Genomic DNA, 24147 nt, shown 5'->3' on the forward strand with positions numbered 1-24147 from the left:
TTAATTAATGAATAATGGTGAAAACATTGGGGATGAAACATCGGGGATATCAAGATTTCATTAGTTAACATTCGTTGAAAACATCGACAATTGGATATTGATATGCAAAATTTGGAAGTTACGAAATTTCAAGTTACTTATGTGATTTATTTAGAAAGAGTACAATGTTGATTAAATTGATCTGACACAAAATCACAATCCTTAATACTCTTTCGAAGGAATGCGACACAGATTATCACATAACTTAATGACATTAAATATCGATAACAAAGCGTCAATCACGTCGTTAAACATTACTCTCGGTCGGGTAAATACGATGATACTTAGTTAACCCGTTATCGATATACTGCGGTAAATTCAGTGATCTGGGAGACAACGAACAACAAATAGGCCATTGGCGAAAGACGGGAAAATCGGGTTAATTGGGGAAAGAGGATATGGCGGTTCGCTTTAATGACTCGCATTATCGTTCGTATATCGCCAAAAGCCACGTCGAGTTTGTTGAACAACAAAGCTATACCGAGGGTATTCAACGCAGAAATCACCCGCTGACAATTCACACCACTATGGTTTCGATCAGCTCGAATTAAGGTTACACAATTTACGAATCTGTTTCGACAATTATGTACATCCTCGTCGATCGACGTGATTTCTTTTCTATTTAAATATTCACACCTTCAATTTGTCAGGTATAATACGTGATCTATTAAAAAATAATTTTAGCTTCTGATAAGTCAGCATCATAAAGAAAAGAGATTTCTATTATCGAATCAGTAGATCGATACAAGTTACACGAACAATTCCGCTATGTTCGTACCAGCGACAATTTTGTCGTTCTCGCTCGCATCAATCAAAAGTTGCAATTTCTTCTTCTTCTGAGAACAAAAAGGTCGTCCTGCAGTCGTGTCGCCAAATACGTGCACGTCCGTAAAAACAAATGTCGTAAGCAACAAAATTGTCGTGCGACAAATTGTCGCTAGTGTGCGCACAGTCTAACTCGCTCAATATTCCTTCTTTCCAGTCAATCTCATTTATCCACACATCTCTGCTCGAAGATACCGCAACTTTCCAGAAGATGGAATACTTCATTCGGTATAATGTCTCCGACGAATGGAAAAGTTCTGCGAAAAGTTTCACTCGACTTCCCAAGTACCCAGCCTCTCATCTTCGTTCTCTTATCCACTCGTTTCTTCGTACATTTTCGCCTGTGCCTTGTTAGCCGCATCTACGTGTCTCCGGCTGACTTTCACGCGGATTCCGTTCTTTTTTTCCTTCTACGGCCATTTCTCGAGAGGAAAGGAGTAAAATGCGACGACGAGAGAAATAGCAGCAAGGGGGAGAGTGTTTCGTTGCACAGAGTGATTTTCGAAATACCTCGGAGACCACGCGACAGTCTCGCGTTTTTCCCTTTCTCTCGGCTATTCTATTTTTCCCTTCGACTGTGCTCTTCTTACTCCATTCCTCGTGCGTCTCCGTCGTTCTTATCTTCTTCAAGGGTCGTTTCACTCGATGGAATTCCAGTCTCGTCCGTGAAGAGGGCTTGCGACGAGGGCTTTCCTCTTTTTCGTTCGCTGCGGCACCCTGGCACAAAGAAAGAAGGCCAATAGGAATTTAGGTTCACAATGCCGAGGAGGCAAGCAAAAGGAGACACGACGCGTTCGTGTAATTCCTAGTCTCCCCTGTGTCTCACGATTATGAACAACACGTAGAATTCCTTGTCGAATGTGTGCAGGTGCATCATGCCAGTTACCATGGCAATTATGAAATGTCAAATATTTGTTCGTTTGAAGCGATCGGCTTGATTCTCGAAACTTTAAAACTAGACATTGAGTGGGAAATTTCAAGTACTCCTTGGCTTAAAATAATCAACAGATGTTAAATTCTGCTAAAAATTTGTGCATCTAGTAAACTGAAAGGATATGGCACATGGTATATCGAAACAACTAAGAAATTTAAGATGTCTCACTTCATTCTCGAAACTGTACATTGATTGAGACATTTCAAATATTTGTTGACTTAAAACGATCGACTAAAAACTTGTTATATATGATTATTTGAAGGAACACTACGGTGTATACTATGGTAATTAAGAGATTTCAAATATTTTCTGATTTAAGACGATCGACTTTCTTGCAAATATGAAACTTCTGTTTATATCTAAAGGCCAAACAGTTGCGAACAGAGACCATGAGCACATGAATTTCTTTGTCCAACAAATCTCCGATTAACCAAAGTTAGCCGCAAAAGGACCACGGCTTCAACGATACGCTCGCCGCACGGGGCGTCCGACAATCTCCGTAATAATTCATGAAAGCTAGACTAGGAGTTCGTAGGGTGCACGGAAACAGCGGTAGCAAAGTGTGTCGTCAGCGTTGCACGCCGTCCGGCTGGCAAAACGATGGAAAGTTGGCGGGATCTCACGGTCCACTGGAAAACTGACCCATTCATCGTGTACGTAGCGAGAACCGCGGCTCGAATCGAGATCGTCCGTAATCCTGAAAATTATTGCGCGTTAGTGCTGTCACACGCGTCCCTCTCTCTAATCCACATGGACGTTGCCGAACGTGAATCAGAGATTTTTTTATCGGACCGGAATAGCCGTCCGAATTCGCGGGAATCCCTATGATATTGTATTTGAGAAATTTTTTCTAACAGATGTTGTTTTTAAAGGATTTTTCAGCGAATATCTTTATTCGTTTTCATAAACTGACGAGAGATTTTCTGGTAGAAGAAGATGTAAAATAGATTTACTGTTGCGGAAAAATTGCATAAACCGCGAGATTCAATTTATAATAATTGTATCAGCGAAACGACAAATAAAAATCGCAATATCGGCGACTAGGAACTACAAGCAAGTAGCGCTCATCTCCAGTATCTACGGTATGAAGGGATAAGGAGGAACTTAACGTAAAAGTCTTTTCGCGTTCCGCACGCATCTCCTGTGAGTACGGTAAAAGTTTGCCTGATCGATTTGTACGTCGTTGCATCGACGGAAAAAGTCTTCGAGCTTCCTTCTAAAAACAAAGATCGCGAACTACCCAAGATTCCCTCGTTATCTATAACGACGTACGCTCTGTACGAAATAGGATAGTCGATTTGAATTTCAGAAAATCCCCATTGTTCTTCCCCTTTTGTCTCTGTTCGAGTGCCTCTCTATCTCATTTGTTATCCGCGGAAATATTATTTCCTGGCTGAGATACTTTCCAAATTTATGTCTGGCCATTGCTTCTTTCCTCTGGTAGAACGCATTGTAAACTTGTTAAGTACACAGTAAAAGACAGAAAAAGATTATGAAAACAGTGAGCCGCAGGCAGGTTTTTATTCAATAAATAATTCTCAGGTGGTGGCGTGAAAATAATTCGCGAATCACTGCTTTTCGCGTCGCGTCGTCCCGGTGAAGTTCTTTCATTCGATTATCTTTAGACGGAAAATCCCTTGCCCTTTCGTTTTTCCTCTTCCGGGTCAAATCAAAGTTAGATACGAGGTATCGTTGTTTCCCGGAAACGCAATTACTTGCCGGCGTTGAAAGTGGCGCGAAGTAAAATACGGGGGTTAGGAAAGTTGTAAAATTTTACGCCGCGAAAGTTTTAGCGTTGCATAGCATTTCCCTTGGCGTAGTTTCCTTTGTAAATTTCAACTTCATTATCGTTGTTTGCCGAAGAAATATGATTAATTTTCCGCATTGTTGCGTTTCTTCCAACGGAGGCACGAAATTGGTGAGATGAATCAAGAGCGAAAGTTTAAAACTCTCTTTAATACATTCTAGCGCATTATGCTAAATCAAGTGATTCTTGTCCTGTGTGGAGAACCGTGCCATATAATACTTGTTTCTTTTTTACTTCTCTTCCATCTGGCTTATGCAGCTTCTTTTACTTGCAAGATAACTTCTAGCGATAGCGGTTCCCTGATGAAAATCCTAATGAAAAGTTGGGTAATCCCTGCGACAAGGTTCCTTCGACTCACTTCATTTTACTATAACCGAATACAGGAATATCAGGAAAGAAATTGCAATTGTTCGTTTGATTTATTTGTATACATAATCGGAAGAAAATCTTTTCTTTATCGTTGAAGAAAAAAAAAACTTCATTAGAAGATGCAACATTAAGTCGATATCTGTTGAAAGAATACATCGAAGTGAAAGGCTCTTAGATATTTCAAGGGTACTTTACATTCTATTTTGCAACAACAATTTCAAACCTTTATAGGTTTATTTAGCTGTACAAATATATATATATATATATATTTCTCGAAATATATACGTGAAAGTTCGAAATTTTTGTATTGCTATCGTTTGATCGAAATTGCTATCGTTCTTGATCGTGTCATGAATCTTATTTAAAGACGAAATCTAACAAATATAGTCTTTTTAAATTGTAAAGCTTCCTCGAAATACTTAGGTATCTTGCACTTCGACAGGAGAAAATTCAGGATTCCGCTTTCCCGTTATTAAGTTATCTGTGTTTCTTAGGATATTTCAGATTTACTTAGCAGCATTCACACTGGCGCGCTCCGGCGCGCCGCGACGCAGCGTCTATCGTGGTTGTAATTCCGTAGAAATAGAGATTAATTTGCAGAAATTCCGACCACGTTATCCTAAGCTCATGGGATTCACGAAGATTACGCCGAAAATGAATGTGGTATAGCATCGGTAATCTCCGCAACACGAGACACACTCTATCCCTTAGTACTTATATCGAGATTCGTTTTATTAACTTCTCATAGACAAACTAAGTGGATTTTTCATGCGCAAATTTTTATTTCTCTCGAACAAAAATTCTAATATTTGACTTAAAGAACAGTTTTATATGAATCACAGAATCTTTCGTCGTACCACAAAATTTTTACAGAATTTTTTATCATCGATCGCTTTCAGAATAGCAAAAAAATTAGGCTTGGGCATAATTGAGTCGATTAATTTAAATGTCTGACTACGTACGGCTAAATTCACTCCAATTGATAATCTGTTTGTTCGATAAAAACTTGATGGAAAAGAAATACGGAAGAGCTGAGGATTTTACGATTATTTCGAACTCTGAAACTAATATTCTTTTATTCTTCCTTGAACTTTAGCGATAAATCGGAGATACTCCTCCAAGTTTTCTGCCCGTTAAGAAACATCGAGTATTTTTCAGCGAGTTTATTTTGCACCGTAATGTTCGATTCTTTCTAGAGATATAGGTAAAAGAAGGAGTACATTCCCTTTGAAGATTGATTTATCGAGAAACGTATAGCCGAACCACTGTTATATTTCCAATATTCAATGGAACACGTTCCGTAAAATACATCGCCAATGAATCACGTTCCATTAGCAACGTTCCTTTAACTCACGTTCATCCAATTGATCCTTAACGCGGGATACGCGGAATTCGCCTCATGAATAGACTCGAGTTCATGCAGAACAGAGTTTTCCTTGTAACGTGCGAGATCCTTCGTGAATTGATCGAGTCTTCTAATGTATTGCCTAACATGAAATTGAGAAATTGTTACACGAAAGATGAAATGTCAGGCAAAATAATTCAGAATTGATTGTAATTCGTTAAGTTGTGTTTACGAACCAATTATTTTAGTTGAAATTTCTATTCACTAATTTTCGATACGCGTGATATTCATTTTTCATGTATTTCACCACTGTTGAATTTTCTATTTTTATCGCTGAAATATTATATTTATCACATTATCATTGGAATGGCAGTCATCTATCAATTTGTCGAATGAAATTGTAAATAAACAAATGCAAGGAAAATCTGAGAAAAAATTGTCTGATCGACCAAACCTTCGAATACTTTTGTCAACTACTGTATATACGCCAATCGAACAAAAAATCAAACTAATATCTACAAGAAATCAAGGTGATTCAATATCAAGAGTATCTCGGAGGGTTGGACGTCGATGTTTTTCCGGAGAAGCTGAAGGTGTTCCACTTGGTGGCAATAACTCTCGCCTGCAACGAACTCCCGGAGGAAACAATCTTTATCCCGAGAAAAGCCCTTTGCTCTACATTTAAACGACGAATGATAAAACGAAGCTGTTAAGAGGATAGTTCTCTCGGGGCCTCGAAAGAAACCGCTAAAAGAAACGGTCTCCGTTTTCACCGATTCTCCCGAGTACTTATCACCGTTTGTCGACGAACCAAAAAACAGTTACACCACAACAAGCTGTAGACCAAGGGATAAACGTCGTGCCGACGAAAGAGTCGAGTTATTTGCCGATAAATGGATTAGTTGAGTGGGCAACGAACGAAACAAAACTACGCAAAACATCGGCGTCGGAAGAGTTAAAGGTTTAGGCGAGGAAAAAAGTAAAAAATAAGGCCAGAAAATGTTTCAAAAGCGTTGCAAAGCTGGTCGTACTCGTTTTTTCCCTTCCGCGCTAGTTAGTCGATTTGTAGGATTTTTGTTTCGCGCACTTCCGCCTGGGATTACCGCCATTACGTTTCGCGAATGTTTTTCCTAGCTCGCTTTTGTACCAAACACATACGCTAGAATTTCTAAGGGAGGAAAAGGTGACGAGGACAGGGGAGAATACTCCGATCCTCGTGTTTCAAAGCAACGGATATCGTTTAAAGGAAAGAGGAAGATCAGAGTTCTGACATTTAACAGAATCTTTTGGCTAAAGATACTTCCAATATCGTTATCTCTGCATCAAATTAACCCCAAGCGTAGCTCGAAGGCGTTCACCATTCGATGACCATACAAAGATGGTTGAAGCTTTCGAGTTGAAGAAAATTCTAAAGGAAACGTGCTACGTGAGTGCTCGAAGGAAAAGTATCTCTTACAATCTCGAAGATGGCCTCGATTTTTGATAGAGGTCATCCTCTTTCACATCTGAACTTAGTCTGGAATAAAACTCGGCATAAAAATTTCCAGAAATAGAAGCTTGTCCACTTCTCGTGGTAAGCCTACCAAAGGACATTTGATAGTCTTTTTAACTATTCATAGTTCGCTCGAAATTCCCCTCCGGTCGTGTACTTTAGTTAGAGGCAAGTATGGTTGGAGTTAAAAAGGGTGATTTTTAAAACGTTCCTGACACAGAACTGCGGGTTATTTGCGATACACGGTTAATAGTCGGATCAATTAGCGACCAAAAGCGATGAATGAGCTTCTCGTTGATAGCAGAGCTACACGTTGACACGAAAGCGGCGACGTTTCTATTACCTTGGTCTCGCCTGTCGCGACCGTAAACGTCCGGATTGCAGATAGCAACGCCCCTGGAGGAGTTTCCTTCCTTGAGGAAATTGATAACTCCCCGTTGCAGTGGACGCGGCGATTTTTCAACGACAAGAGGACAGTATCTCGCCTACCGTCCTTGCACGGCTGCCGATTAATGCTCGCGTTTCTTCTAATTAATTATGCAAAAGAATGAAACGGAGATGGATAGTAGCGACCTGGATTCTTGAAACCCTATAAATAACACTCGAAAGGGACGAGCGGTTCGAAGTAACGGGAAAAGGGTGGATTTGGTGGAAATTGTTCGTGAAATGAAGATACATGGAGGATAGTGTTTTACTTTACGCCCGATGTGTTTTTTCGATACATACTATTTGAATTTCCCTAGATTACGGTTCTTTCGTGTTATTTCCTAAGAAAAAGAAAATTGGAAATCTCAATTGGGTTTTCTTGTCTAAGGGACATCGACAAAGCCGAAGGCTGACTGTAGTCGTTCGATTTCTCTGCGAGTGTGTTGACTATAGAGAAATAAAACTTTCCGGGATGTCTCGTCACGATTGTACTCCTCGAAATCTTGTTTTCATTTCATGGAGGCATAGCCGCTTTAGGCGAGATGCCTTTGTTCGCCGTTTGATCAGGTTTACGAACAAGAGAATCGACTTTCGTACGCAGAGAGAGAAACACCTCAACGACTAAGTTTTGTTACAGCCCTGGATAGCACGAGACATTTTCTTTCTCGACAAGAAGCAGCGCTAATTTCACTCAAAGTACGAATGGTATCAGATGCAGAGCCGAGTTAAATCCTTCGTACTAGCTCCCAGACTTCTAAACGAAACTTCCTAGCTGTAACCAATATGCACAGTACACGTGCATTTATATACATGTTGCTGGCCCTTGACATAGTCCTACATGCGGCCTCTCTTAGTTTGGAAGCATCGATCAGCAATTAGTAAACGAGTTTGCTTCGCCTCTCGGCTCGCAAGAGAACTCGAAGAATTCGCTGTTAGGCGTACGATGGACTCTCAGGATGCAAATTGCCCGTGTCGAGCCATCCAAAACCGCTTTTATCACTTTATCGCTCTATAACAAATGGTATGATTTAGTAATTATTGCGCTATGGTTTAAAGTATATGTCGGGGAAAAGGACGAAAGATATATTTTGATAATTAATTAGGATTATTTTGTGGGATTTAATAGGAGACGTAAAAGATCGGTTTGCCGATATAATAGGAGGGCACTTGTCCTTCGTACGAAAAGAATAGCAGGATCAGCAGTTTCTAAGTATATTGGCATGGAAAGGTGAATCTTGATCGCGAATTCCGCCCACCGTGGCGAAATCGATATTTAACGAACCACTCTGCTCTGACCGATCGTGTCTGACACATTGAACGTCGATTGATTTCCAGGTGCTATATTCACTCATGACCAAAAGGATAGCAGTACAGAGTTGGCCTTCAAGTATGCCGTGTACAAGATCAACAAGGAAAGGCTTATCCTGCCGAAGACGACGCTGGAGTACGATATACAATACGTGCCAAAAGATGACTCCTTCCACGCGTCGAAGAAGGGTGAGTGATCCATCGATTAAATATCTTTTTACATCGATACGTGTATAAATTCTGATTTCTAAATTGTAAGTTTCCATAGTAAGCAATAGAGTAATATGTGCTTATGTTTCTTTGTAATTCATTAGTAAGTAATTACTTTGTAAGTAATTAGAATATTTCAGGATCTGAAATAAAACGGCTTATGTCATTTTTCGTTGAAATGCTCTGCCCATTATGGATTATCTTATTCAACTTGTAGTATACATTTTTCCATAGTAAAATTTAATATCGACTGCCACGTTGATCCTCCTACTCGTCGGCATTGCTTTGTATCTCGTTACTTAAGGACGACAAAATTCAAAACGCCGGAGGAATGGATAGGAAGAGATATTAAAGGCAACGTGAAAATTGTTTCCAAGCGTAAGTCGATGCCTTCAGGAAAATTTATCACCACAGCGTTATAATAAGTTGACCAAAGGTAATAGCTTTGGTCGTGGCGTCGTTATTAACGTTGCATGCAAGTTATTTTACTTCTATCGACTGGAAAATTTATATTATCGATAATTAATTTTGCGGTATATTTTATAGACCAATGTCTCTTTTAAGAAAAACTTTATCTTTTTCAACTATTTAACTTCTTTCCGATTGTGATTCGTGTAATAAAAACCAAAGTCGAAATCATGTTGGAGCATAGCAATAAAAAGGAATTGTAAGATATATAGCCCTATTTCGCGTAATTATTACGACGGCACATGCATCTATTCAGTCTTGGTTTACGATGACATCGGATTTACATCTTGTGAGTCTAGTCTTTTCCAAGAAGGAGATGTTATCTGTGACTTTGTTGCACTGATAAATATCAAGGTATCGATAAATCAGGGTATCAAACGTGATAGATCGAATAAAAGGGACATTCCGCCGTTGTAGACCTTTGGAAAATCCACGGTGAAATTTAGTATTTACCGGGTAATCCGTCAGCTGTGCCGTTTTCATCGCGCTACGTGTCCCACGTAAATGTAGTCTCTGTAGAAAATCAGATCAATGGATTTACTCTTTTTCTTTCGACTAAATCGTCTACCGTCCCGTGCAGCAAACAGATGGATCAAGTTCCAGATCGATGTACTCAACGTATCCTGTCTACTATTGACTCGATTTCGCTCTAGTCGAATTATTTCATTCTGATTTTCCTTTGTGTAGCAAAATAGTAGCCATTGGTTAGTATTCTGTGTGTTTCCCCTCTTGTTTCTTTAAAAATTGAATTTTGAAATGTGAAAAATAAGAAACGTAAGATACAATATAGAAACATTAGCTGTTTCTAAAATTGAAAATCGTTGACAAAGCAATTCCGGACTTCTTCGGTCAATCAGAAGATCTAACATACGGATTATCTGTACAAAGTACTAGTTGGTCCATGGCCACAAGCCAGCAAACGCTTGTTCCACAATAGCCGTGACTTTTCTTTCGATATCGACAATGACTGTTGTGGAAGCCCTCTTTCAGCATCATAGATTCTAATCACCTTTCAACTTTGGCAACATCACGAAATACCTTCGGCTCTGCCGTATTATCGGTCTGTTTTCGATGACGATAAAAATATAATTTTCTTATCCAAATTTTATCTTTCAATCATCGGTCTAAAAAATCCGTTACCAAAACTAAATCCGATTAGCATGTAAAAATGTTTCCAAGCGAAACAGTGCCATGCTCGTTGAGTTATTGTTCGACAGCTGATTTCCTATTCATCCAGGTTTACGAGTCTTTCTTTACTGTCGACAATGAGTCCTCTTGCAAAATTTCCAGTAACTTTACAAAATCGCCATCACCAATCTATTTTCGATAACGATAAACACATATTCTCTTTAACTTAATGCGAAATCCGAGCATCATTGGAAACGGTATCGAGGTTAAAACCTTCTCACGTGAGAAATCTGTCGAAACGAAACGGTGTCATATTCGAAGTTACTGCTCGAAGATTCCCCCGACAGTTGGTTTTCCATTCACCGGGTTCGAGCTCTTCCGCTTACGAGGTCTTTTATCGTTTCATCCGCCTCTTTTAAACGACATCACTTCGAGCTCGGTATCGCTAAAGACAGGCCTGGAGATACGGTTTTCCACAAAACCGCTTGTAAGGCTCTCGAGAACAAGCGAACAACGCCGCGCCGACCTGCTACGGCCACGGTTGTATGCATGCAAATGCGCACACCTGCCGCCGAGATGAAGCTTGTAGAACCGTTTGTTTCGCGTAAAACGTTATCTGCTCCTGGCCGTGGGCGTTTTTATGTTTTTACGGTTATGTGCATACGTGCTGGTAAACGGTGACCGGTTATCGGTAGCAGAACCGATACACTTCGCACTGAGGACGAGTCGAATTCGCTGGTCTATTCGATCGTCGTGCCTCGGTGGCGGTGTTATTAGAAAATTACGGAAAATCGAGTCTCGCGCAACGAATTTCAAGTAAGCTCGAGGAATACGCGTGAAATTGATGATTATTGTAAGAAACGAATATCGTTAGAAGGAGATTCAACAAATCAAACGATTTAAGAAAGAGAAATCTGCTGGCTGTGTACCTATACCACTATAGCTGTTCTCCAACACTGGAGGAATTTTTATTGAAACGAACTTTCCACAAGTACTAGTCTTATATCGATATATCTGATACATACAATACAACTTGTTATCTGGCCTCTAATATTTCAATATTTAAGATTTTGCGTTACGAGGAAAATATAGTTCCAAGGAAGAAATTTAAAGGACCTAACAGAAGGGTTCTAATAAAAAAGGGCACAAGGTTGCTAGGTTGACTTACCGACAAGTCTCGAATAAGATAAAGCAATAAGAAACATTTTGACAATGGGATTAGATAGGACCATTTCACATTGTACAAGAGACGAGTATCTTTTCTTAAGATAAGTTCTCAGATTGTAAACGCACAATTAGATTTTGATACAAAGAGGAAGTTACGTATACAGACAAATGGTAACGAACGTAGTACAATGAACGGTTGGATAGAGCAGAAGAAAGCGGGACTCGGTACAACGTCACGTCTTGTCACGTGTTCGAGAGCATCTCTTGAAGTCTCTGTTCTCGATGCCTTGCACGAATAAAGACCCTCCATGGTTGCTTCTCAATCTTCAATCTTCCGCACGGAGCCTTCTCGGCCGTGAACATGTATATTCGCATCCTCTTCTAAGAGAAACTCGACCGTGAACCATTTTACGTAACTTATGCGCATCTATAGTGTCTTATAAATATGCCGTTGGAACCGTGGAGAACTGAGTTTCTGGCGCGCATGTAATTTCCTCTTTGAGAAGCTCTGGTATATTGCAAAGGAATATTTTTTAACTTTCACTTTCTCTTTCTTTTCGCAAGACGTTTTACGCTCGATACTAAACAGATGTGCTACAAGCCCAGGCACATTTTCCAAGAGTCATATACAGTCTCCCCGAAAAGTACGTTAATTATCATTTATTTAAACTTTTACCGGGAGCGTTATCTTACTTTCAGGGGCGATTATATCTTGTCGGTAACTCATCCGCACACAAGTTGACAGCGCCTGTAGGGAAGATCCCGTACGGTTGCTAATGTTCCCGAGTCACGTTCGCATGCCCATTTCCAAAAAAAAAAAAAAAAACGCGCTAAGAACGAAATGAAATGGAAGTGCGAAACCATCGCTTTCAAATTTTCGTTGTTGTTGTCAGTCAGCTCTCGCCATGAACGCATACGGAGGCTAAGTCAACCTCGAAACAACCGCGAATTTAGTGTAAATAAATCAGTCAAACACAAGCATTTAGTAGTTTTCCTCTTGTGTGAAATGGTCCTTCGAGAAGGGTTTTTATTAGTCGGTAAATATGTCACAAAACTCGATACGAGTCAACAACGAGCATAGCCGTATGTAGAATCTTATAAACATTGGTAATCTCTGTTAAACCATCGCTTAAATGAAGAACATATTTTTTTCTTTCTTTAACGTTGAAACAGTCGAGTAATTAGCTTTTCTTCTGTTTCGTTTCTTCGTGAAAAATATACCTTCGACTGTTCTCTCGTTGGTTCGAGGCAAAGGCATTTCACGACCGGAAGCTAGCAGTCGCGCCACCGCGAAATCTGCAAATAATGGAGCCTACGGCTACTCTCAAAGGTTCGAGGCTGGGATTAAACCGAGCGGATTTGGCGATCGTATTTCAAAGCCGGGTCAACGACGTTCGTGCAGCCGCTGCTCTTTTCGCGATTTAAGCTTCGCTCTGAACAGCATCTGCGACCCTGTCGCGGCGGAATCGTGCTATCGCCGATGCTATTCCGCTTCGTAATTCTCTATATATACTGGTTACTCGAAAATCAACACCTGAATCCTATAGTTCGGTCAACGATTTCTAGATTTCAACAGTTTTAGCTTCAGATTAATATAAGTTCGTACGATGTTAAACGAAGGGTGTGAAAGATACAGTATCGAGAACAGATCAGTGAATTTTATGCTTTAACAACGTCATTTTGTTTAACAACGATTTCTAGTTTCAATCTTTTCTGTAACTTGTAATTCGTGGTACGTTTACCAAAAAAAAAGGGGGTGATTTTAGAAGAAAAAAGCTTTTCGTTTTCTCACGTTGCCGCTATGTTGCTCTTTTATCGTAACGCAAACCACAGGGAACGAACGGGCGACTATAGTATCGTTTTTCTTTGGATTTTGTTTCCTTTCCTTTTATCAGCAAACTTAACTTAAACATCACAAAAGATGCTATTTTCGTTTTTTTTTTCCCTTGCGAAAATTTTTACCGAAAGTCGATGTTGATTTCTCAATTCTTTTCTCTTTGATTAATTACAATCCTCTTTCGAATCTTTTCAAGAAATTTGTAACAAACGATATTCCAAAACTAGGTTGATAATCTGATTTTATGTCGACGAGGATCAATATTAAGAATCAGACTCCGATAAAGTCAAGTCCACTGATATCAAATTCCGATCGAACTAGTTCAATAATCTTTATCGACAATTTTCGAATTCATCTTGTGTGCACTCTTGCTCCGAATGGATACGTCTCTTTCGTCAGTTGATTTCACTGGGTATACAAGGAGAAGGTAAGCGGAGGGCGAAGAAAGGATGAACAGAGCGAACTTGCAGATCAGGTACAAAAGGAAGGGAATGTTTGCTCTTTGCGCCAACTCACCCGTATGTCTTCAGGCCGTGGAAAATAAATTTTTCTTCTAGCGTAATGAAAATCACTGATTTTTAAGCTTTTCTAGATTTGTAATACTTTAGAGAATTTTCACATTTTTGGAGATTTAAGCGATATCTTCATATAGTTCTCATTATGATTTCTTTGGTACAAATTCTATACCTTAATCGTAGTACTTTTAGTAACAATTGTATTAAAATTTGAATTGAGAATTTTAACACTAGAACTACCGATAGTTAACACGAAGCTGTTTCTACCATAACCAGTCAAAATGGCTGGTCTTGAACAGCAGATAAGTAACGTCAACAATTAATAACATACTACACGAGTACTAAAAAGAAAATTTTAAAGAGCCAGGATGAAGATACCTGAAAGGGAACCAGGATTGAAAACAATCAGTAACGCCATAAAGTTGAAAGACAGACGTCACAGAGACATTGATATAACATTGGAAAAGTAGAGTAGAAAGTTCTCAGATGGTGTGATATTGATTTCACGGCAGGCGAAGAGATTTAACGCACAATTACTCTGATTGAACGAGGTTGCTCTAGTGGTCGGGGGTCGGTCTGGAGAATTGGCGACATCAAAGGACAAACTGGCACTCGCCACCTCGTTAAGGGAGTTGAAAGGAGAGCCAACAAGGGCTGGACACATCCACGGAAAGGATACACGGGTTCCATGCGCGTCTGCAACGGCCGCGAGTCATTGTTATCTGCTTCCAGTATTTCTCGCCGGTTCATCCGTTTCGAAGTGAACGTTCTCCTCTCTATCGGCCAACTACGTTTCATCTTGGTGAAACTGTGCATTACGAGCGAATTGTTACTTCCAATAAATCTCATTCTTGATTGAATTTAACGGTGTTTTTAGGGATTTTTATCGCGGTATTTCTGAGCGAACAGTTTGAGTCATTAAGCGGTGTAATTAGGTATATTGAATGAATTTAAAAATATAAGAGAATAACGCAACAAGCTATAACGCGATACGACACAACGCACATATTTCTCTCTTTCTCTATTTGTAGCAAAAAGAGAAAATAGTCGTTTTGCTACGGTATCGCATAATAAAACTCAGAAATTACTGGCAAAGTTTGTTAATTTTAAAGTTACATGGCACTCGCTATGCAGATGATTTTACTTGCAAATTAAAAATGCTTTAATTATAAGACTATAGCGAGCATTGTGCATAATTGTTATCGTTTTGATAATAACCTACTGCAAGATTCATCCAAAGACAGTTTGTTATAATTCGCATCGGTTTTCAACTGAGGCTATTCTTACTTTCAAACAAAGAATAGGAAGTGATTCTCATCCATGCAACGACTAGACCGGAACAGACTGAATAGTCGATTGTAACCGATTAACGCTCGAGGAAATTCAGTGAAAAAGATTGTACATCGACATTTTAATGAATCTTCCTTTGTGAAACTGGCATGTAATTTTAACTATAGAATAGCAAGCGACTGACACTGAGTATGATAGACACCCATTTCATGCTAATTACAATCGTTTCGTATATTTCCGAAGTTATTTTCACGCAATTTCTCGTATTCAACCCATATATACCGTATTTTGAATAAAAATTCTAAAGTATCATTTTCAAAAATTCCTAACGAACTCTGTTCTAAGAATCTTCGAATTCATAATTACGTAAAGGTTAGTTAAAGTATTCCCTAAAAAACACTTTGCTATTGCTGCATTTTTGTTTGACAAACATTTCTTCAAGAAAATATTTCTGTGAAGTAGTCCGCCACAATTTCCTATATTCTTCCGAGTTTTAGACAGATTTCTTCACAACGAACCGACGAGGCACCATTTTAAAAGTCCAGAATTAACTGCGTATTCGAGTCCGTCATCTTTTTAAAAATCGAACTAGCTCAGCGTCGAAATGCATAACGCGTCTGGTATCAACCAATCGTAAATCGATCCTCGTCAATGGCCACGAGTCACCTGTTACGCTACGAATAATATCGAGCGTGGATTTATCGCTTGGCCTTTAATTCCTGTTCAATCAAACTGGCCGCGAGCTTTTGACGCAGTGGGAATTTTCTTCGTAGTAGAAAATCAACGACGCTGTCGGAAAGAAAGAAGGGAGGAAAAAAGAAGCGGGTGCAACGTCCGAGAAACGTTGGAAACTTGAAAAGTTTCGATATTCTTGCGGTTCTCTTGGTAAAATACGACTGTCGATTTTGCAAGTTGTACCGACGTTACTGGGAAAAAGAAGGGAATATAACCGATAGCCAGTGACCAAGCATAGTGTCTGAGTTTTTCCAGACTATATGATGCTTCTTTCGTTTCTGTACCTCAGCCAAACATAAATTCGCTAAACCTCGAATATATTCACTTATTTTGAAAGGAATTTACGATCGTTGATCTGATTTCAATTGTTTTGTATTCATATATACAACAAGGACGAGAAGATGTAACGCGCAGTAGAATAAACTGGAATTGATCAGACAAGTAAAATTCAACCTCGAAGAAGGAAAGACTATCTCAGCTTCTATTTTCCACCTAAAACCTCGTAAATTCTTCGGGTTTAGCGTAACCTTTGAGACGTTGAATTTCCCACAGCATCCTGCTTTCTGATGGTTTTATTCGGTTCAAAGAGAAAGTTAGAAGGTCAACGAATGGAAAACGAAGCTCCGACGAAACACGGGTGGACATTTGTCGATACCAGCGGCGCACGCATGACGCGATTTGTTAAGGAGATTAAGGTCTTTCCCTTTTGTCGTTGATCGGGTCGTCGTACAAAAGTTTTCAGATTTTTAACTTCTTTTTCTATTCCCTTTCAATACTTTACCTTGAAAGCAATATTACCTTTTCTTTTTAAACGATTTTATTTCTTCAACTTTCCCAATATTGATAACAGAAATATCTATACATATGACGTTATTCCTTTCGGACTTTTTTTAGCTCTAAATCCATAAAGCTTTCATTTTTTAATTTTATTAAATTTATCATTAACCTAGAAGCTTTTAAAAAATCATTCCACTTTGTTCATTTTTGGCTTCTGCAAAAATTTCTCGCTCTATATGCTTCAAACTGCAGCATATTGAATTGGTTCAACAACATATTGGAATTTAAAATTGTACTTTCATAGGAGACAGAATATACTTACTGTATCATTCACCTGTGGTCTTTACATCCACAAAAATTTTCTGTCTAAGTACTCGAACGTTTTCGTAAACCGCTCTCTGTCAGAGAATAAATAATTTGCAATACTCTGGCAGATGAAAAATGAAAAATTGAATATTTTTCCTATCAAGTCGTCTTACCAAAAGCCATGACTATCCAATCCTTGGTGACTGGGGAAATCGATGCTCATGCCATTTAATTGCCGCCCCCCCCCTTAACTATCCCTGCGTCGTTTCTACCCTCCAAGGTGACCTGAACCTGTCGTCGATGATGTAATTACCAGGGGCAGCGGTTAAAGGCAAATTAACCGGAAGTTTATCCTCTGACCCTAAGCCCTGCGGGTTAATTAGCTGGTCCGAATTAAGAGACGACTGAGTGGATCCGTACCTTGAGAAAAATATATCAAATGTAAGAGACTTCGGGGAATGACTGCACCAAGTATTATTCGGCGCTTTTAATAGAATTTCGCGATGAATGGAGAAGGAAAGTATTCAATTCACGTTCGCTTATTCACGTGCAATTCACTTTAATGTGATTTGGAAAAATAGCGGAGCAACTGCACGATAATAATTGTGATAATATAATTGACGAATAATAGAAATTTAATATTATTTCCAAAAACAAAAATCTTAATAATTCTAATGATTCTATTATAAATTTAGAAGAAATACTGAATATAATATCGGAATACAAGATCCATCGAGTCTGCTAGGTAGTTTGTAAGTACAAATTAGCGTAATAAGCAATTATACACAGCATCTACGTTCTTGTTGACTATTCGATATTTATAGGAGAGATAGTCGCTCAACGGAGTCGCCTGAAGCAACCACGACTCGCCAAACAGGTATTTTAAACTTCGAGCGGGTCTATAAACTTGTTCATAAATGTGAAGCTCCCTAAGTACTCGCACTTGAACCTCTGCAGTGGCAGCCTTTTGGTCGGCCAGTCGTGCTCGTAAGAAAAACCACATTTCTCGCCTTCAAAAACAGTCTCCAACACATTCTTTTTTCCGCTATTCTTCGGTGTTACATTTCGAAAACTTCTTCCTCACATATTTTATATAAAAGAGGGAAAAAACTTAACGTGTGACAAAATCGATGCTATCAAGAATATCAACCACGACAATGAAGTTTCAGGCAAAAAAATCGAGATTTAATTAAAAACTTTAATTAAACCCGCTCCCTGGTCCAAGTCTCTAAAGAGTCTACCCCCTCGTATCCTAAAATACTTGGATCGTTCATACGACAGATCGCTATTTTGAAAATACGGGCGACTACTGGCCCATGAATTTTTAAAATTAATGCAGTCGACGTTCGCGTTCAACGTAGGATATTAATTTTCCATCCAACGTTGAATTTTCTACGGCTGATGCAACGTGTTTCGCGTAACACACGCGATTCTCTCTTTTCTCCAAAATAAATGAAGTAAACTTCGTTGTTTTAGAAGTGAAAACGTAAAACGTATGAGCCAAAGGCTACGAATTGCTATCAGATTCCAGCGTATACGAAAATGGCAAGATAAATGTTGCGTCAAAGCTTTTTTCGCGTATCATGGGAGTACCTAAGGATGGCGCTACGTAAAGCTTCCGCTTTGTATGTAATGTAGCGACAATGGCGATCTCGCTACTTTTAAACAGCGTTAAATGCTATTTTTAAAAGTCTCCACACCGCTTGAAGCTGGTCCGTTTTCATCTCAACTCGCGTAATTTCTACTCCGTATCTCACGCGAATTCCTTTTCGCTCTTCCTTAATACGTTGTATAAGTTAGCTCTACACAAAGTACACCGAAACAGGCATACTTACCTAGGAAACCGGTAAATGTTCTCTTTATTGGGGAATAAAGTTCGCCATTTCGGCAACTATCGTCTTGTAGCGTTCCTCGTTACGAGAACCATCATTTTGTATCGCTGCTCGTTAAGAGAACCATTATCCTTAATAACATTATCACGTGGTGAATTTTATTCTGCATGGAGCAAAATGCATAGTGCTTTTAAATTAAAAGTATGATTGGAAGTAATCATAAGGTGTACGAGAGAATTGAAAATTTGGTGTCTCGTCATCTTCGTGTCTCGTTTATATCTCGTTTATTCTACTGTATTCGTTGTCATCTTTAAATTTTCAGCAACCACAAGATCTGATAACATTTCCACAATATCTACACGATTACCTTACAACAACCTCGTTCTTTATATGTCTCTTTCTTTTATGAACTTCGTTGTTCTTTTCATACTTCAACAACAGTTATCTCGCCCATTGCTGTACTAAACAAGGAATGGTAGGTTTTTAGTATTTCACTATTACTCGCTTTTTATTCTTGGTCGAATCTCTGCTCGTCGCCAGCCATTTCTCTGTCAGTCGTTTTCACTTATTCACTGCTCGCGGCACAATCGCCACTTCAAAGGATACGCTAATGGAACGGATATTAAAAAATAAACGGAATATGTCTACCTCGGAAATGAAAACAGCCACAGGCCTCGCGATTTGAGTTTCCTTCTCCGCTAATGTCTAACGACGATTACGTGATTAAACCACAAATTAGCCTTAACAAGCCAACCAGTTCATTCTTCAAGCCAGCTGTGTTCATTCTTCTTATCGTAAGTTCCTCTTTGTTTGACAAATTTTTCCTTTTGTTTTCACAGTTTTCCTGAGGAGTGTAGGAAGGGAATTCCATTTTAGCAAAACGGTCATCACGCGTATATCACTAGTCGGAAATTTAGAATTAGCAGATATTTTATAGAAATCAAAAATTTAAGAAAAATTTTTAAAAAATCTATCGAAGCGAGGAATCTAGTTACAAAATTTATTCGAAAAGTCATAACCATATCGTATTACTATTATACCGTATTTCAAAAACCATAATGGCTTCGACGGTCATATGAATAATCATTGACGCGTAGGTTTCGGGATACTGGACATTAATGTTTATATGCAAGAATTGTACGGCCGAGTTAAAATATTGGCCAACGTTTTAACGCACCAATAAATCCATTGTTATATTTATTCTGTAACTTTTTCAAAAGCATCTACGTTAAATCTGTTACAGTTACATAACGTATTTGGATGCTTGCATTCATAGAATATACAGCAAGCTTCGAGTAGAAAGAAATTGTTCGATACCGACATAATTCGAATATAATGACCGCGATTGCGTCTCGAACGTGAGCGCATTAACTAGACCACGGAGAATTCATTACCCGTTGGTTTCCGTTCTCACTGATCTTTTTCTCCGGGTCGTAAGTAATCGAAGTAACATCCAAACATAAAGCTTCATAAATTCCGACGCCGTTGTGATTCATACGACGTAACTACTTTCACGGAAAGCCACACAACGTAATATTGCCGACGAGATATTCCGCGTGGGTAATATGTCGTCAGACCGGAAAACGATAATAGACATCGGATCGTTTTACCGATGATGCGGCGTACTAAAAGTCACGACCGGATGCCACAGCAAGTAGATAAGTCCTTTATAGCCGGACGTTCTAAACGGTGCAAGAATTGCTTTAGCTTCGTAGAAAAATCGGTGGACAACTCGTTTAAAGGATTATTTCTTCCGTTTTCTTTGGACTTACATCTTCTTCGACCGTTTTGATGCATCAGGCTTCTTTATTTCTTTTTTATTAATATTACTTTTCCCCTCATTCCAATCGTTTTAAGTTTTTACGAACTTCCATACTCTCCTTGTTGATATAATTTTCCAATCCTTTATATCTGGCACAACGCGATTACAATACCTAATTTATACTACTCGTAATGGCCTTATGTCGCGCTCTTCTCATGTTCTACTACTGGAAGAATTCACTGAATACGCGTTGTTTCATCTGTTTAGATCTGTTACGCGAGACGTTCCAAAATTTCGTTAGCACTGTTCTGAGATTCGATTATCATCGTTACATTGGTAAAGTTTGAAACAAATCTGAAAGTGTACATAAAATCAGTACATAAGCCAGTGTAAATTGCACGTTACAACGGTCGGTTCTAAAGTCGTAAAGTCGCGAGCAAGATTGAATTCCGAAACCGGTTCCAATACCTTTATACAACACGTGTCTCACAATTCGAACCGCAATATAGGCCATGTGATAGCTGCCTGTTCTCAGCGAGACACACGAGTCCAAATTCTTGCCCTGTGTATTCTATTAACTCGCAGGCATAAGGTAAAGTAACTCGCACACCGATTGTCTGAGGTTTGAAAGGCACTGTAGTTGGCTAACTTAGGATCTGAATAGCACCCGGACAGTCTGTAACAACTCGTTGCAATTGAGGCAAGATAACACCTGGAGTATGCCATTCGGCTACCCTACGCGTACTTCTCCGCTTTGTGCATCGTACTGCAAGAGCCAGACACAGAATGATTTTACAAGCACTACGATCTCCAGTACCAGGTTTAGCCGGGCGTTAGTTTGATAATAAGCAGACGCTTTAATTAATACGTATTTAGTAACGTTACGCTTACTGGGATCTAAAGTATCTGACGTGCGTCCTTGTTTTCAATTGTACTTACATATATTGAATCATCTGTTAATTTAATTATTCATTTGAAAACCGATCAATCATTTACCAAAAAATTTTCTACGATAACACAATCCCAAGCTGCTTTTTCCTTAATGTTGAAGTGGTCACCACTTATAAGAAAACTCTACATCTGGTCTTTTTAGTTTTCTCAAGCACTGAAGCCATCGACAGCGCGTAAACAAAAGACTACGACGAAGTCAGACCATAAACAGTAGACAGGCGACGTTGCCTTCGGGGTTTTCAGTTATTAGGTAACACAGTTAGCGCGCGGATCTTGACCAGCTCAAATTGTATTCTTACTTATAATTACACTTCTATTTAAATATATTTTCTGCCTTACAATTTATCCACGAGTTTTCTCTGTTTACACATCGAATAACCTCAACACTTAAAATCTTGGATTTTATACACAACATATAGCGATTTCAAACTTTTTGTAATTTTTTTATAACTTTCGCTTCAACTAATTACGTAACATTAGTTCTACGTGTAAAGAATATTTGATTCAACTTGGGATATGAACGAGAGGGAGAGTAACGTCATTATCGGTAATAATCGACATTCCTGGTGTCCGTGGAACAATTTCCAATAGCCATAAACGAATACCACGGTCATGTGTTCGGCTTAGCGAGTCGTTAACGCCGCATTAACATCGTTCTCCGGTCATCTACACGTTCCCGATCTTAATGGGTCGCTGGCGCTCCTCATCTCGCCGATTTCTCTCTGTAATGATTCATCGAACGAACAAGCGCGTCGAAATTACCAACAGATCGCCAAGTAGATATGCGAATTTCTCTAACGATCATCAAATGAGGCAATCAAGTAACAACCTCGTCTATATTTTGTTTTATAATAATCTCATGTATAGTTTAACTGTTCGCTTTTTTACAATGATAAATCATCGTAAAACTACTGCAGAAATGAGGGAAAACTTGAGCTTCTTAAAATCCTACAAATTGATTGTTCTACTTTATTCCCATTTCCTTTCCCCCTGTCTGGATTCTTTTCTCTAGTTTCAAAGACCACTTCCGCTTTCGTTTCCTTCCATTCCGAACTTTACTTAATATCCAATCATCTATCTTGACTTTTCACTTCTCTTCTCTGCTTCCACTACACTGTTGTCATTAATATGTATATATAATATGTGTATATGTATATGTGTTGTTACACACATTACGTACATTTGTTGTTCAATATTTATACGTGTTACTATAATATTGCAAAAATACAGTGTATCCTTTATCACCCTTAATCTCTGCACATCCACACATGAAATATTTCCCAATTTTACGTTTTTCCGAACGTCCAATATTATATATTATATAAAAAAAGTTATCAAAAAATTTAATAAAAAATTTCGAATAAAAAACCACGCGTGCTTTCTGGTTTTTAGCAACGTGTAAATGATATTGCATCGCAAAATACCAAGTGGACAAATGAATAGTCGAGATTTACGTTTGTTGCAGCGTGTCAACAGGTCAAGTACGGGGTGCAGGCAGTATTCGGCCCATCGGATCCCATCCTGGGCCAACACATTCATAGCATCTGCGACGCACTGGACATTCCACATCTGGAAGCCAGGCTGGACCTGGACACGGAGGCAAAAGAGTTCAGTATCAACCTCTATCCCGCACAAAGTTTGCTCAACGCCGCTTATCAGGACATCATGGAGTTTCTCAACTGGACCAAGGTCGCCATTATCTACGAGGACGACTATGGTGTGTAATTTCTTCATTTCTTTTCTCTTTTTTTTTCTTTTCTTTTTTTTTTTTTTTTTTTTGCTCCTTCATTTCTTTACAAATTGTGAAAATTATGAATCTCGTCGAATGTCGTCCGATTCTTGTGTCTGGCGAAAAGTGTCTTGTACTACTCTCGGCTATCGGTTAGGGTTTCTCCCAATGTAATCGCGACATCGATGTCGATACGGAAACTAGAAACAAAGTTGTCTTGATAAGGGTTAGTTTCGAACTACGCTGAAAGTTTAATTAGTTTTCTTTCGTGAATTCAAGAACGAAAATGAATTTCCAGAGATAACACTGACAAAACAAACATCTTGAGTCGTCTTGAATACTTGATAATTATATCATTCTAGTACGTTCTCTTTTCAAGTAACTCTTTTCAAGACAGAATATTGACAGAGATATAATATCAAGTCCTACAGATCGTTTTCAAGCGATCTATAATGAGCGTTAAACGGGATGCATATTTATAATCTGGCAATCCAGTACGATTCCGATATCGACCAACACATGGATTTTAAAACACAAACGGTCCAACCTGGAAATCCCTACGATTCATCCAATGCTTCCTTCGTTACAATTCGACTGAGGTATAATAAAGAAAGACGAGAGAGTTGGAACGGTCTGTCTGAATATTAATTCGGTTCCATCTCTGACGAATCGAAGTCGTTGTATCCGAAACTGAATAAAAGTTTCGATTTAAACGAGGTCTGAGTGAATCGAGCTGATTGAGACGAGGAACGTTAATTGCGCCGATAGTCTCGGTGGGTTTACTCCGTTAGATTATCAATTTGCTTAACAGCCGGCGGAGGGAAGCCTCTCCCAATTACCAGACCTATTAGGAACACTTAAGATCTACGGTAATGAAATAACATCGATTAATAAC

General features: G+C 39.0%; 1 protein-coding gene across 8 annotated transcripts in view; it reads left to right on the forward strand.

Moving 5' to 3' along the window:
* The window catches only part of LOC126867599 (glutamate receptor ionotropic, kainate 2-like), a 117309-nt gene that overhangs the window by 27373 nt on the left and 65789 nt on the right, over positions 1–24147 (forward strand). For all 8 annotated transcript variants that reach the window (XM_050622260.1, XM_050622253.1, XM_050622255.1 and 5 more), the window contains exons 3-4: positions 8573–8734; positions 22989–23240. In XM_050622260.1, coding sequence (XP_050478217.1) covers positions 8573–8734; positions 22989–23240 — 414 coding nt within the window. The remainder of the gene's footprint in view (positions 1–8572; positions 8735–22988; positions 23241–24147) is intronic.

The sequence above is a fragment of the Bombus huntii genome, chromosome 7, assembly GCF_024542735.1.
Source record: "Bombus huntii isolate Logan2020A chromosome 7, iyBomHunt1.1, whole genome shotgun sequence".
Lineage (NCBI taxonomy): Eukaryota > Metazoa > Arthropoda > Insecta > Hymenoptera > Apidae > Bombus > Bombus huntii.